Source organism: Melospiza georgiana, chromosome 22 (assembly GCF_028018845.1).
Source record: "Melospiza georgiana isolate bMelGeo1 chromosome 22, bMelGeo1.pri, whole genome shotgun sequence".
NCBI lineage: Eukaryota > Metazoa > Chordata > Aves > Passeriformes > Passerellidae > Melospiza > Melospiza georgiana.
In genome coordinates this window covers 5,244,313-5,258,948 of record NC_080451.1, presented here as the reverse complement: position 1 = coordinate 5,258,948, position 14,636 = coordinate 5,244,313, and the positions used below count along the sequence as shown (strand labels likewise).

Sequence of the window (14,636 nt, the reverse complement as noted above, 5' to 3'; positions counted from 1 at the left end):
CAAGTTTATTTGAAATGGCTTTTTCCAGAGGCTTTGATGTTCTCACCAGCAGGATATCACACACCTACCAAATCTGTCACATACAGTCTCTGCCACTCTGAACCCAACACCCCAGCACAGCTTCAATTATCACAACAGAAACTTAGAGAAAATTACAGACTTATCTACCTGTTTCCAGCTGTGGCAGCTTTGATTCTGTGTAGTGCACCAGATTGTTGGGTCTCATGATAGCAATGGAGCGAGCAGTGATGACCAGCCTCTGGAACACCTCAGGGTCGAGGTCCTTCCCTTCTTTGGTTGAGGAGGTCAAATACTGAATGGCTTTGCTTAGCAGTGCTTGATCCTGTACAGTGAGAGATAACACAGGCAAAGAAAAACAACTGATTGCAGCACTGAAAGCAGCTGAAGCACAACCAGGGGACAGATCCTGGGGAAATCCAGCACTCCTCATCTAAGGAAGGGCAACCAATGCAAAAAGGTGACAGAATCACACAACCCTGGTGCAGGGCAGGCAGCAGGAGATAAAGGGAGATGAGACAGGAGGATTGTGCTGCATGAAGGAAGGGCTCTGCTGCACCTCAGCCATGACCTGGCAGGTTCCAGGAGCCCCAAATCCATGCCCTGGGCAGTACCTTGTGGTTGTGGTAGGCTGAACGGCTGGTGTGCAGGCTGGCCAGCAGGCTCTTGGTCTGCTGCTGCACGCTGGAAGGGGCTGGCATGGACAGCAGCACTGTAGCCAGTTCCTGAGCTGCAATCTTACTCTTCTCCTAAGAACAGACAAACCCCATTATTCAGTATATTTACCATCACCCAGTGTACCTACAGCTCCCTTCCCTCAATACCCTTTTGATGGCCTCTCTCCATTTACTATTGACATTTAGGGAACACTTCACATGTCTCCACAAGAAAAGTCCCTTTGAGATTTATGGGCTCCCACCCTGCTGTTTCTGTAAACGAGGTCACTCCTGAAGCACAAAAAGCCCACCAGCGCTAAATGCAAATGCCAATTGTCATTCTAAACTAGTTTCAAACGCTTTTGGCTAAGGCAACTTTCAGATCAGTGCTCTGAGCAAAAGGGATGCGGCTCTGCTCCTATCAGGCCCCCGGGGCTGCAGGAGGTAGTGCTGAGCTGGCCCCTCCTCCCCCGGCTCCAAAGCTCAGGAATGTATTCAGAAAGTTACTTGCCTTCTCGTTGACTGGTCCCACAGCAAAGCAGCTTTCCAGCGCTTCTAAAGAACTCACAACTAGCCTGGAGGGAGAGAGGAAAGCAGGCTTGAGTACAGCAACCCTTCTCTCTCCTTAGCACTTTGCTTTATGCGGGCTACAGTCATGAGTAGCTCAGAGACAGCTAACGAATGCCAAGTACAAAATCAAAGCATGATAAAACCTGCCACAGGCACCATGCATATCATTTCATTGTGTTACAGACCAGAGTTAAACCTGGCTCACGCTCACAGACAAACTTAGGACTGCTTTAATAATCCACAGCTGAAAGACAGGGGCTTTTCTCTCCCAAAGAGGATAAAACATTTCCTTACGCAGCCTGCAGCAGGGATAACTTGGATTGTCTTGACAGTCCCAATTCACCATGGCCCCCAGACGTACAGATGACTGCAGATCAAGGCTGGCTATGACACATGGGAAAAAGCGGAACCGACTTTGCTCAGGGAGCAACGTTCTACTCGCTTGCTATTTTCACACAGGTTGCTCTTTCCAATTTGGAGTTTCAGCACAAAATATTCCAGAGGAAAATTAACTCAGAGCACTGGGTGTGACCCCCCCAAGTGAGGGATGCTGAGGTTTCAAGCAGGCTGGGAAAACACTTGTCCCCAGGGAAAATCTGATTTACAAGTGGCAGCAAAGTCCCTGTAGCAGCACTCCATGCCCCCAGGTGGAACTACCTGAAATGCCATCTGACACACCAGAAGGAGCAGGAAGATACAGGAAAAAGCAGGGAAGAGAGAGCATTAAGGGGAAAAATAGCAGTGTAGGATTGGAAGGCAGAAGAAACAATTGTCTGGTCTGGTGGTGATAAATAACATCCCCCTCCCCACAGGCACCCTCACAAAGCTTGGAGGGAACAGAAGTGGGATAAGAAGGCACAAGGAAGGAACAAAGCAGAGAGGAGTCTGTCAAATAAGCAACAGTTATGCTGTGTAGAGCAAAAATCTGCAAACCACCTCATCTTTACATTTGCTAAACCATCTGCCATGCAATGACCAGAATGTAAAGAAGCAAATGTCACTTGGAAAACAAAAAAAACCCCGGTCACCAAAAGCCACACCATGTGTTCTGTCTCTGACACACACTCACTCGTGCAGAGAAAAGGATGCCATACTAACCGGTCCAGGGTGGTTAGGGACTCAGTGTCAGAACTTTGGGGGAGCAAAGAAAAAGGAAAAAAAAATAAAAATGTGTAAAGCTCACAGAAAAACTCCCTAGAACACATTCTAAGCAAAAGGCAAATTAAATGGGGAAATCAGGAAGCCGGGGCAGTGTCAGTCTAAGCAGGGTCTCTACCTGGGCAGCACACACTGGTCTGGAGCAAAACAAAGACAGAGATGAGCCAGGTCACCTCACACAGAGAAGCCAAGCACCACTTAAAGCACCACCCAGGCTTAAATTGGAGTGCAGACACCACATTTGGATAGAAAAGTGCCTCCTGCCTGCCATCAGCTGTTCCTACTCCAGAGGCCCTTCAGAAGGTAACACCAAATAGGAAGAATATTTTTTTTCATATCTGAATTTTTAGAATATAATCCCACTGCTCTGAAAAACCAGAGAGCATGTCTGTGCTGAGAGGGACATCTTGTGGGGATGTCACAGCAGAGGAGGGAAGGAGAGGGAAATAAACACAGAAAAAAATCCCATGAACTATTAGACAAAATATTAAAGGATGGCTGAACAGGTCCTTCAACTGGGCCTAAGTGGCACTTCAAGCCCTGAGCCTCTGCCAGAGAATTTCAGTCAGACAAACTTAACCAGCACTTCCTCACAGCTGAGCAGTGATTGTTTCCCCTGAGATGCTCATTTTTCAGCAGTACCAGTTCCTCTTTGAGCTGTTTCCCTCCTGTCCTTGCTGCTTTTACAACCCTTATGACACAGACTGTGTGAGTTCAAAGGAAACACAGCATGGACATCAGAAAGAACACAAGTTCTGTTTATTCACTAAATTTATGTCCAGGTCACCCTTGGGGTTTGGCTCTCAGCAGGGATATGGGGAAAACCCAAAACCTTTCCCAGCACAACAGCTCAGCCTGAGGCACGTGGGCTACAAGGCAAGTTGTGGGAGCCACAAGCCTAAAGCAGGGTCACACACAAAGCCCTCCTCAAAACTGAGCTCAGCTTCCGAGAAGCCTGACCTCTGTGAGCTCCAGAGACCAAAAAAGGTCCAGCTTGAAATGAGACAATGTCCCAGGGCAGCAGGAATTGCTTTGAGCTCCTCGAGACTGCTGAAACATGAACTAGGCAGCACAAGCAAGCACACAGATCTACCCAGCTACTGCACCAGATCAACCAAGAGCCACCACAAACCCTCCTACCAAGATAATCAACCCCTGTTTTCAGCTGTTGCTGTGGAAGGCAGTGAGAACAACTCACTAATTCCCTCCAGTTCTCCAAGTCAGGAAAAGCACACAAGTGCACCCAAGTGCCCACCACAACAACAACAACCCATTTCCAAGGAGAAATAAGGGAAAGACTGTGGAAATACCTCTCCAGGACAGTCCCACTGGCAGCAGCAGGGGCAGCTGACTCGGTGTCCCCAGTGCCGTTGCCCTGGTTGAGGTTTGGGGGACACACGTTGCTCACGGAAGCAGACGGGAAATCCTCGGGGGGCTCGTCAGGCCAGCCAAACTGCTCCTTGGTTTTGCCATAAATTTTGATGGAATCCATCATGGTGACTCCAGCAGGATCCACAGAAGCTCCAACTGTAGTGATGAGAGACATTTCTTAAAAACTGAGAGAACTGTTGCTTTGGGATACAAACCAGCCTCATTTCACAGGACCAGGACAGCAATTTACCATCATTAATACACAGCCACTGACAGTTGTCACAGACATCTTTCATGAAAAATCCTTTCCTTAGGATTTTTCCTCCTGAGAAGCTGAGAGGCCTCAGGAACAAAATGCAAACAATGGTTATTTGCTGCTGTGGAATGCAACAGGTGCATCTGTGATTGGTCTTATGTGGTTGTTTCTAATTAATGGCCAATCACAGTCAGCTGGCTCAGACTCTTTGTCCAAGACACAAGCCTGTTATTCCTTCCTTTTCTATTCTTAGCCAGCCTTCTGATGAAATCCTTTCTTCTATTCTTTTAGTATAGTTTTAATATAATATATATAATGAAATATATATTATATTTTAATAATATTAATATTTATTAACTATATAATAATATACTATTATATATGTTATATTAATAATTTAATAATTTTAATCAAGCCTTCTGAGACATGGAGTCAGATCCTCATCTCTTCCCTCATCCTAAGACCCCTGTGAACACCATCACAGACGGTGCCATCTCCTTTGCAAGGTCACTTTCCTTCTCTCACCTCAGCACAAAATCATTGAGTTGAACTACTGAACATTCACTCAAAGCAGCACAAAACTGGGCCATAAATAAAGTCACCAAATATTACCGCACCTGAGTGGGTTGCAGCTGGTGATAGAGAGACGGTGAATCTTGTATCTTGATCAGAAGGCTTGATTTATTAAGATATTATATATAATACATTATGACTATACTAATAGAATATAGAGAGAGGTTTGCAGAGCAGCTAGGCTAAGCTAAGAATAGATAGAAAGAATCTATAACAAAGTTGTGGCCAAGGACTCAGTCCCCTAGCTTGCACTGGTGATTGGCCCTTAATTATAAACATAAGAAATGAGCCAATCAAGGTGTCCCTGTTGCATTCCACAGCAGCTGATAATAATTGTTTACCTTGTCTTCTGAAGCCTCTGGCCTCCAGAAGACGCAGAAATCCGAAAGAAAGGATTTCTGTGGAGAAATGTCTGCGACAACCAAATGCTCAGGGCTCCCCCCCTCAGACAGTTTTCACAGTCGGGACAAACGAATGGATTGTGGCAGCTCCCAGCTGTGAGGTGAAGCAGCTCCATCCCACCCAAAGCAGCCCACAGCTGCTCAGACCAAGCAGGGCACCCAGCCTTACTGAAGATGGTGAGCTTCTTGTCAGCCTGCAGGGCCTCCTCGCGGGTGAAGGGGAAGTCGAACCAGCGGGCGCGGGTCATGTTGAGCTGCATGGTGCGCCCGAAGATCTCCAGGTAGGAGGGCGCGCGCTCGATGGCCTGCGTGCCGATCTGGATGCGCATGCCCGTCATCACCATCGTGCTGTTGTTGTTGGTCACCTCGATGGTGAAACCCCCGGGCTGCAGAGAACAAAGCACAGCTCAAAAACTGCCTCTGAAGCCAAGGACGCTGTACAGAGGTGACCCCACTGTTTACTGAATTACAGAATCACCAGGTTGGAGGAGACCTTAAAGATCACCAAGTCCAACCCATGCCTTTAACACCTTAACTAAACCATGGCACCGAGTGCCACATCCAGTCTTTTTTTGAACACATCCAGAGATGGTGACTCCACCACCTCACCAGGCAGACCATTCCAATATTTTATCACTCTTTCTCTTTTTTTATATCCAACCTATATTTCCCCAATGCAGCTTGAGACACGGTGCTCTGGTTCTGTCAGTTCCTGGAGAAAGAGACCAACCCACCTGCCTACAACCACCTTTCAGGGAGTTATAGAGAGTGATAAGGTCATCTCTGAGTCTCCTTTTCTTCAGGCTAAACACCCCCAGCTCCCTCAGTCGTTCCTACCAGGGTTTGTGTTCCCAGCCCTTCACCAGCCTTGTCGCTCTTCTCTGGATGTCTCAACATCCTTCCCAAACTGAGGGGCCAGAGCACTCAAATGTCTCAACATCCTTCCCAAACTGAGGGGCCAGAGCTGGACACAGCACTCAAGGTGTGCCCTCACCAGTGCCGAGTACAGGGGCAGAATGAGCTCCCTGCTCCTGCTGGCCACACCGTTCCTGATGCAGGCCAGGAGCCATTGGCCTTCTTGGCCACCAGGGCACACTGCTGGCCCATGTTCAGTCTGTTGTCACCCAGCACCCCCAGGTACAGCACATGTGTGGGGTCATTTGAACAAAGCAGACTCCTTAAGGCAAGGCATGGTGACAACATGAACAGTAATGTCACCCAGAAGCCCAACAGAGTGCCCAGACTGCCCCACTCACCTTTGTGTTGGCCACGTACATGCCCGTGGAGTTGAGGCGGTGCTTGATCTGCTGGGCATTGTACACCTGCAGCAGGTCATTGCCCCCGAACTCCACGTCTGTCAGCTGCTGGTTGTGCTCAAAGAAGTCAATGGGGAAGTTCACCTGGCTGGATGTGCGAGTTGCTAAAAGGGGAAAGAGATCTTTGTGACAAAAGATGTTCTGAACAGGCAAAGTTGTGGTAAAAAACCTGCAGAAACAACTCACCTCCTTTGGAAAGTATTTCTGTATGCATCTGTTGGATTTTTTACTACTCAGACTTATGAAGAAGAAGGTGAAAAAGAAGGACTACTGTCTGTCTTAAAACTTCTATCTTGTTTATAGATATTACAATATTTTAAAATTTTAAACTCTAAGTTTTCTACTATGTGATATCATACACTTTTATTTAAACTGTGCACTAATAATCTTAGTTTTATTATTTAATTTTGGAAGCCTTCTCTACAGCTTCAGGTGAAATGTAGGGTTCTCTTGAGAGTCAGTGCCTATCAGTACAGAAAGCCTAAAATTCTCAGTAACCAGGGTTCCAACATTCATCTATGGAAACATTTTATCCACTTAGCCAGTATCTATGTAATAGTCAGAATGAGTGTTGTAAGTATTTAGATGATGTAGATCAATCTTTACATCTCCATTAGTCCCTGGATTGCAAGATAAGTGTGTATTCTATTTGCCATCTGTTAGAGGTGGAACAGTTCTGTTCATGGGGCAGTTTTCTTTATCTCTCCCACAGCCAATTCTCCCTCCAGGAAATATCTTCTGTTCATGGCCACTGAGTGTCCCTGCATGGCTGATCCAATTCCATCATCCCATGGGGAGATGCTCCACCCAGGGGAGGAGCCAAGCATTCCTGCCTGGATCTAATCTGAGCTTTGGGACACCACAGCAGCCTTTGCCCACTGCATTTCCAGAGGAAGACCAGGCCCATCTGCATCACCACTGAATCTTCAGAAGAAAACTCAACCCTCCTCCAGGATCCCTGCTCCAGCAGAACCACATCTGTCACTCCAGGAGGGCTGAGCCACCATGGAATGGGACTGTGCCACCACCCTGACACATAGGGGGTCAGGTCCCGTTCTGACTCTGTCAGTGTTGTTTTGTATTACTGCATTGTTTATTTAATTGTTTTTTATTTTCTTCCCTAGTAAAGAACTGCTATTCCTGCTCCCACATCTTTGCCTGACAGCCCTTTAATTTCAAAATTATAACAATTCAGAGTGGGAGGGGTTCACATTTTCCATTTCAGGACGCTCCTGCCTTCCTCAGCACACACCTGTCTTTTCAAACCAAGACAGATTTTGGTGCCTTGATCCTGTTCTATTACCAGGAGATAACTGCCACACCTCTAACAGATGGCAGACAGAGCACACACTTATCCTGCAGTCCAGGACAGTGAGTGACAAAGTGACGTGAGGAGCCCTTACTGATGGCGGCCGCCTTGCGCTTGCGCACGGGTTTCATGATGCTGATGACGCTGCTGGGCTGCAGGGAGGGCTGCAGCCAGTAGGACGTGTTCTCCACGTTGGCCATGTAGATCCTCAGGCTGCCATCCTCACACAGCAGGATCATGGTGGTCCTCTGCTGCTCGTTGCAGGCCGTGTGACGGATGGCCACCATGTCCTGGATCTGCAAGGCAAGGCAAGGCAAGGGCTTGGCAACTCTCGCTTGGAGGAACAAACTTTTTGTATTAGAAAAGCTGCCAAGACTGGAGATCTGGTTGACAAGAACAAGAAACCAAATTTTAAGAGTCAAAAATACAGGGAACCCTGACTAACCTTTGCTTTGGCTGGCAAGGTCTTAATCTCCTGGATGAGGAAGGTGTCTGGCTTCACCATCACCACCAGTGGGACACCCGTGGTCTGCTGGACACAGCACACCAGGCCAGGGTGGTTCATCACCTCAGACCACTGACACAGGGCTGGAGAAGTCTTACTGCCACCATTGGAACTGTGAGAGACAAAGGGCACAATGACATTCATTTCAGGAGCAGCACAAGGAAAACCACAGAAATTTCATTGTGCTCAATCAGTTAAAGCTTTGTCCTGAGCAGGATTCAAGCACTGCATCAATGAACAGTGTCTGGTTCACAGGTGAGCAACCTGAAACAGTCACCACAGTGGGCAGAAACCACAAGCATCTCAGTCCTCAGCCCTGATCCCTACCCTGCAAACTCAAGGAAAACTGGCTTAGTGTTGCATTTGATGCCTCAAATCAAGGAGGCAATTTATAAATGGCTTTCAGCAATGTTTTTATCTGAATGGATGAACAGTTTCATGTTTCAACACACCCAGCAGCAATAAGCAAAGATCAGTGCAGGAGCGTAAGTGTCTGCTCACTGGAAAAAGTGGAAACAGAGCTGCAAAAAGACTAAGCAAAACTCAACTGGAGTTCAGGAGCTCTTGGAACCTGACCTCCTTCAGAGCCCCCTCGTGACAGTGGCTTTGTGCCAGGCCAGTGAAGAGTCTGTGGCCTGAGTGCCCGGCACTGTGTATCAGAACACACAACAGAACTGTCTTTTTCTTGCCACATCCATAGAGTAAGAGATTGGTTTCCCTCAAGGGAGTCTGAAAATCAGCCTTAACATGCACAATGCACAAGGTCCACTGCAGCAGTGGTGCTGAAAGGAAACAAAGGCTCCCTCCTCGGCCGCCCGGGTGAGGGTGGATAATCCCATCGGTTCCAGTGGCTGCACCTCAGGCAGCTCACTCTGGGCAGCTCCACTGCTCTGCAGACACCTTTCTGCTCTGCACTCCTGCTGGGAGGACAAAATGCATGCATGGCCCACTGCTGAAACAGACAGCTTTGGTTTCTAATTATCCTGCAACTGGGATATCACAGAATTCCTGACCCACAAGGATCATCCAAGTCCATTAGGACACAAGGACCATGAAAAGTAGCAAGAAATCATCAGCCAGCAGGGAATTGTCACCCCACAGTTTGGCCATTCAGAGCTGGGATGTTTAATAATAAGCAATATTTATTACAAAAAGAAAGCAATAAAAATGCAGGGAGTGTCCCCCAGGATCCTCACCTCTTGATGTTAATTGGGAAGAGGCGCTGCACTTCCAGGCTGGCCCGGCTGATGGTGGCTGCGAAGGATTTGCCTTGGCAGTAGCTGAAGAACAACATCTGCAGCACGTGGGAGTAATAGACTGACACCCCTCCTCCTGCCACCTGGCCATTGCTGTCCTGGGGGATGCAGAAAAATGCCAACATTTAACATAAACACAAATATCCCCACACACTCTGTCAGGATTTTACATTTGCGATGGAATTACTCCCAAAGCCGCCCCTCCTCCCCAGCAGTGAGAGAACAGAGCCCTAAATGACAATTTTCTAAGCTGAACTCCTGGGTGAACTCATCCATCAGACACTTCAAAGGCTCTGGGAGGGGATGCTGAGCCTGCACACCCGGAGGCTGTAGGTAACACCCTGAGCTCCCGCAGCTGTGAGCCTCAGCTCTGTGTGACAGTGTCACATGGAGCATCCCCTGGATGCCCAGCTCATAAAAGACCTTCCTGAGAGCCTCCTTCTCATCTATTCCTGTTTTGAAGCAGGCTAGGGTAAAAACACTGGAGAGATTTTAAAGGTCATCCTCAAGAGAAGAAACAAAGGCTGACTGCAGCTCTCCAGCCCTAGCCATGGTGATTTATCCCTTCTGCTCCTGCACTTTTGGAGTGCCTTGCTCTGAGAACAGCACTGCTCTGAAGCCATCTCCCTGCTGAGAAATCCTGCTGGGCATGACTTCAGAGCCAGCCATGGAAAACATGCTCCATTTTCTAGATGAAAGGATCAAGGGGTTTAATTTTCACCCCCACCTCCTTTTACTGTAAGGATATTTCTCTCTTTAGAGGAATGAGAAAGCTCCTTGATCTAGATCAGGGGGCTTAAAAGGAGAAGGAAAAAAAAGAAGGAAACTTCTGCCTTCAAATGGAAGATGGAAAAAAAGAGAGAAAGGGAAGTCACCAGCACCTTCAGGTCCTCGTGGTTGACTTCAAGCACATTGGTGACATAGAAGGGCCCGTGCTGGGCACTGCTGGCCTCCTCCATGAGCTGTGTGTAGATGTAGCCAGCAGAGGACATGATCACAATGATGTTCTTCCCCTCCTCATTGAACAGGAAAGTGACATCCCTGATTTTGGAACTCGGCAGGAGGAAGTAGAAAGTTGGGCTCAAGGCATCTACTGAGAGGTCATAGATCTGTGGGGAGAACCAAGGAAATAATTAACCACAATGATTATCAAGGCAGTAATTAACTGCTATGATACAAAACAGTGCAAATGAACAAGAGCTGAGATGAGGGAATCCCCATGACATGTTATAGTTTGGGGCTTTTTTTCTCTTTAAGTACTTTGGGTTTGCTTTTCCTGGCAAGAAATATCCCAAATTTATATTTCTAAGAATATTACCACATTCTCCCACATGCAACTCCTCGAGGATCCAGACTCTGATGCCTGCCAGGAGCTGTATAATCACCAGCTCGTGGCCTGACATACCTTCACAAAGTCTGCAGTGACAATGGCCAGCTCTGTTTGGGATCCTGGCAGCCACACGGCTTTGATGATGAAATTCCCAGTGGCCAGTTGGGGATGAAGCACCAAATGATCAGAGACTGATCCAGAGCTGCTGAATGTTAGCACATGGCAATCCTGGAGTAATGGAGAAAATTGATTGAATATTAAAACAAAGTGTTCACAAATATTTGAAGCCAAGAATGGAGTTAAAACTCAGCATTTCTCTTACAGCAAATAATGATTCAGAGAATTTAAATCTCAATTTCCTGCAGTGAAGATAAATAACATGAAGATTTAAAAAGAAAAAGCCACAGAGAGCCCAGTTTTTTCTCAGCTAAATAACACATCTCTAGATTCTGCACTGGGAAAACTGAATCTAAAATTGGGGGAATACAAACAAGAGGAGTCCTTGCCAAAGAACACTAATTGTTACAGACTAGTTTTAACACACTAAGTGTGAGTGTGTTTTGTTGGAAGACAAGAGCCAAACACTGGCTCTTGTCTTAAAACAAAATCAGCTTGAATAAATTAAGAAATACTATTTCAAGGCACTGTCTCATTAATTATATTGTTCATCCAGGTCCTGCTTCTTTTACCTTAGCTGTCTAGTAGGAAAGTGGATCAGGAGCTGAATTAGTGACAGAACTTTGCAGGCAGCTCTGTGCTAACTCCTCAGAGGAAACAAACACAGTTGGCTTTCAGCTGATGTTTGCAGCTCCCTGGAACAGGGTTTGGCAGGCACTCACCTTCAGCCCACACACAGCCAGGTAATCCTCCTTGCAGGGATTCCCAGTCAGGCTCAGCACAGTGAACGGGACGGGCGCCGATGCCAGGCGGGTGAGGGTCAGCTTCCTTTTGCTGGAGTCAGCTTGTTTCAGCAGGGCTGAGAGCTGGAGCACTGTGATCTGCACCACAGAATGAGCTCAGTTACCTGACTGCAACTGGGGGGAGTCAGGCATTCCAGTTCCAGATCCCAGTTACAGAACCAGAACCACAGACTGAACTTGGTTATCTGTCTGTAACTGGGGGGAGTCAGGCATTTCAGTTCCAGATCCCAGTTACAGAGCCAGAACCACGGACTGAACTTGGTTATCTGTCTGTAACTGAAGGGAGTCAGGCATTCCAGTTCCAGATCCCAGTTACAGGACCAGAACCACAGACTGAACTTGGTTATCTGACTGCAACTGGGGGGATTCAGGCATTTCAGTTCCAGATCCCACAGTTACAGAGCCAGAACCACAGACTGAACTTGGTTACCTGTCTGTAACTGGGGGGAGTCAGGCATTTCAATTCCAGATCCCACAGTTACAGGACCAGAACCACGGACTGAACTTGGTTATCTGACTGCAACTGGGGGGAGTCAGGCATTTCAGTTCCAGATCCCAGTTACAGAGCCAGAACCACAGACTGAACTTGGTTATCTGTCTGTAACTGGGGGGAGTCAGGCATTTCAGTTCCAGATCCCAGTTACAGAACCACAGACTGAACTTGGTTATCTGACTGCAACTGAAGGGAGTCAGGCATTTCAGTTCCAGATCCCAGTTACAGAATCACAGACTGAACTTGGTTATCTGTCTGCAACTGAAGGGAGTCAGGCATTTCAGTTCCAGATCCCAGTTACAGAGTCAGAACCACAGACTGAACTTGGTTATGTCACTGTAACTGGGGGGAGTCAGGCATTTCAGTTCCAGATCCCACAGTTATTCAGTTGATTCTGAATCAGAACCACAGAATCATCAAAGCTGGAAGGGATCCATGAGATCACTGAGTCCAGCCATCACCCCAGCACCACCATAATCATCCCTGAACCACGTTCCCAAGTGCCATGTCCAGACACCTCCTGAACACTTCCAGAGTTGGTGAGTCTACCACCTGTCTGGGGAACTTATTCCAATGTCTAACCAACCACTTCTGCAGACAAATTTTTGTTTCTAGTAACTAATTTGAAGCTCCCTTGGTGCACCTTTAGGTCATTTCCTCTTGTCCTTTCGCTGAATCAATCATGGCCCCCCACCTGACTCCAGCCTCCTCTCAGGTGGCTGCAGTGAGGTGGGTGATGACAGTGAGCTGTTCTCACTGTTCCTGCTGCAGGAACTCTTTTTCTTTAACGGTTTTCCCTACAAGAGGTTCCCCATAGCTACACAACACTTCACACCAGATCTCAAGATGCACAGAACAAACCACAGCCCTGCCTGTTCCTCAGCACTTCTCCATGTCCCCTGGGAAAACCAGGATCCAGCACTGCTTCATTTCCCTGGGAACCCAGTGCATCCAGCACTGTTCCACTTCCCTTAGGAACCCCAGGATCCAGCACTTTTCCACTTCCCTGGGAACTCAGCACTGCTCCATTTCTCTGACAGCCCAGCGGATCCAGCACTGTTCCATTTTCCTTGGGAACCCAGTGGATCCAGTACTGCTCAATTTCCCCTGGGAACCCAGCAGCTCCAGCACTGCTCCATTCCCTGTGGGAGCCCAGCAGCTCCAGCACCGTTCCCATTCTCTCAGGAGCCCAGTAGCTCCAGCACTGCTCCATTTCCCATGGGAGCCCAGGAGCTCCAGCACTGCTCCATTTCCCATGGGAGCCCAGTAGCTCCAGCATTGCTCCATTTCCCATGGGAACCCAGCAGCTCCAGCATTGCTCCATTTCCCATGGAAGCCCAGTAGCTCCAGCACTGCTCCATGACCCTTGGGAACCCAGCACTGTTCCCCTCCCTCAGAAGTCCAGCAGCTCCAGCACTGCTCCATTCTCTGTGGGAGCCCAGCAGCCACAGCACCGTTCCCCTTCTCCCAGGAGCCCCAGCACTGCTCCATGTCCCATGGGAGCCCAGCAGCTCCAGCACTGCTCCATGTCCCATGGGAGCCCAGCAGCTCCAGCACGGTTCCCCCTCCCTCAGGAGGAGCCCAGCAGCCCCAGCACCGTTCCCCTTCTCTCAGGAGCCCAGTAGCTCCAGCATTGCTCCATTTCCCATGGGAGCCCAGCAGCTCCAGCACTGCTCCATGACCCTTGGGAACCCAGCACTGTTCCCCTCCCTCAGAAGCCCAGCAGCCCCAGCACTGCTCCATTCCCTGTGGGAGCCCAGCAGCCCCAGCACCGTTCCCCTTCTCCCAGGAGCCCCAGCATTGCTCCATGTCCCATGGGAGCCCAGCAGCCCCAGCACCGTTCCCCCTCCCTCAGGAGGAGCCCAGCAGCCTCAGCACGGTTCCCCTCCCTCAGGAGGAGGGGAACAGCTCAGGAGCTCAGCTCCAGCACTGCTCCATTCCCTGTGGGAGCCCAGCAGCCCCAGCACCGTTCCCCTCCCTCAGGAGGAGCCCAGGGCTCCCTTGGCTCACCTTTCCCTTCTCGTGGCTGACAGCCAGGTGCTGGCGGCGGCCGTGGGGCGAGGACAGCACGCACATGGCCACGCGGCGCAGCACGTGCGCGCTGATCAGCTGCCGGATGGTCTGGCCCTGGTCCCCGCTGTAGTTCATGCGCACGTTCTCAAAGGCGCCTTCCTGCGAGCCCAGCGTGGGGACCTGAGCCAGGGAAAGCATCCACAGGGTGTCACTGCAATGTCTCTGTTCCAAAGCCACTCCCCCCATCCACACTCTGTTAATTCCTTTTGTACATACCATCAGCTGATCTGTCATTTCTACTGATTTGTCCAAAGTGTGGAGCTCGCTGAGAGCCTGTTGGGCACGGCTGCTGCTCCCCATGGCTGAAGCCTGCTGGAAGTTCACCTGGATGGCATCCATCAGGAAATTCAGCATCTCCAGCACCAAAGGTGCAAAGGAGAAGTTGGCCTACAAGAAACAGATCAGGCAAATGAGGAACAAGATGTTCCTGG

General features: G+C 48.9%; 1 protein-coding gene across 1 annotated transcript in view; it reads right to left on the bottom strand.

Annotated features, from left to right (window-relative positions):
* The window catches only part of UBR4 (ubiquitin protein ligase E3 component n-recognin 4), a 100,780-nt gene that overhangs the window by 60,338 nt on the left and 25,806 nt on the right, over positions 1–14,636 (bottom strand). The window contains exons 39-53 of the mRNA XM_058039569.1: positions 14,422–14,592; positions 14,143–14,325; positions 11,559–11,717; positions 10,795–10,947; positions 10,271–10,498; positions 9,330–9,487; positions 8,074–8,245; positions 7,723–7,924; positions 6,260–6,423; positions 5,173–5,389; positions 3,713–3,929; positions 2,343–2,375; positions 1,186–1,249; positions 633–767; positions 169–343 (exon numbers count right to left, since the gene is read on the bottom strand). Coding sequence (XP_057895552.1) covers positions 169–343; positions 633–767; positions 1,186–1,249; positions 2,343–2,375; positions 3,713–3,929; positions 5,173–5,389; positions 6,260–6,423; positions 7,723–7,924; positions 8,074–8,245; positions 9,330–9,487; positions 10,271–10,498; positions 10,795–10,947; positions 11,559–11,717; positions 14,143–14,325; positions 14,422–14,592 — 2,431 coding nt within the window. The remainder of the gene's footprint in view (positions 1–168; positions 344–632; positions 768–1,185; positions 1,250–2,342; positions 2,376–3,712; positions 3,930–5,172; positions 5,390–6,259; positions 6,424–7,722; positions 7,925–8,073; positions 8,246–9,329; positions 9,488–10,270; positions 10,499–10,794; positions 10,948–11,558; positions 11,718–14,142; positions 14,326–14,421; positions 14,593–14,636) is intronic.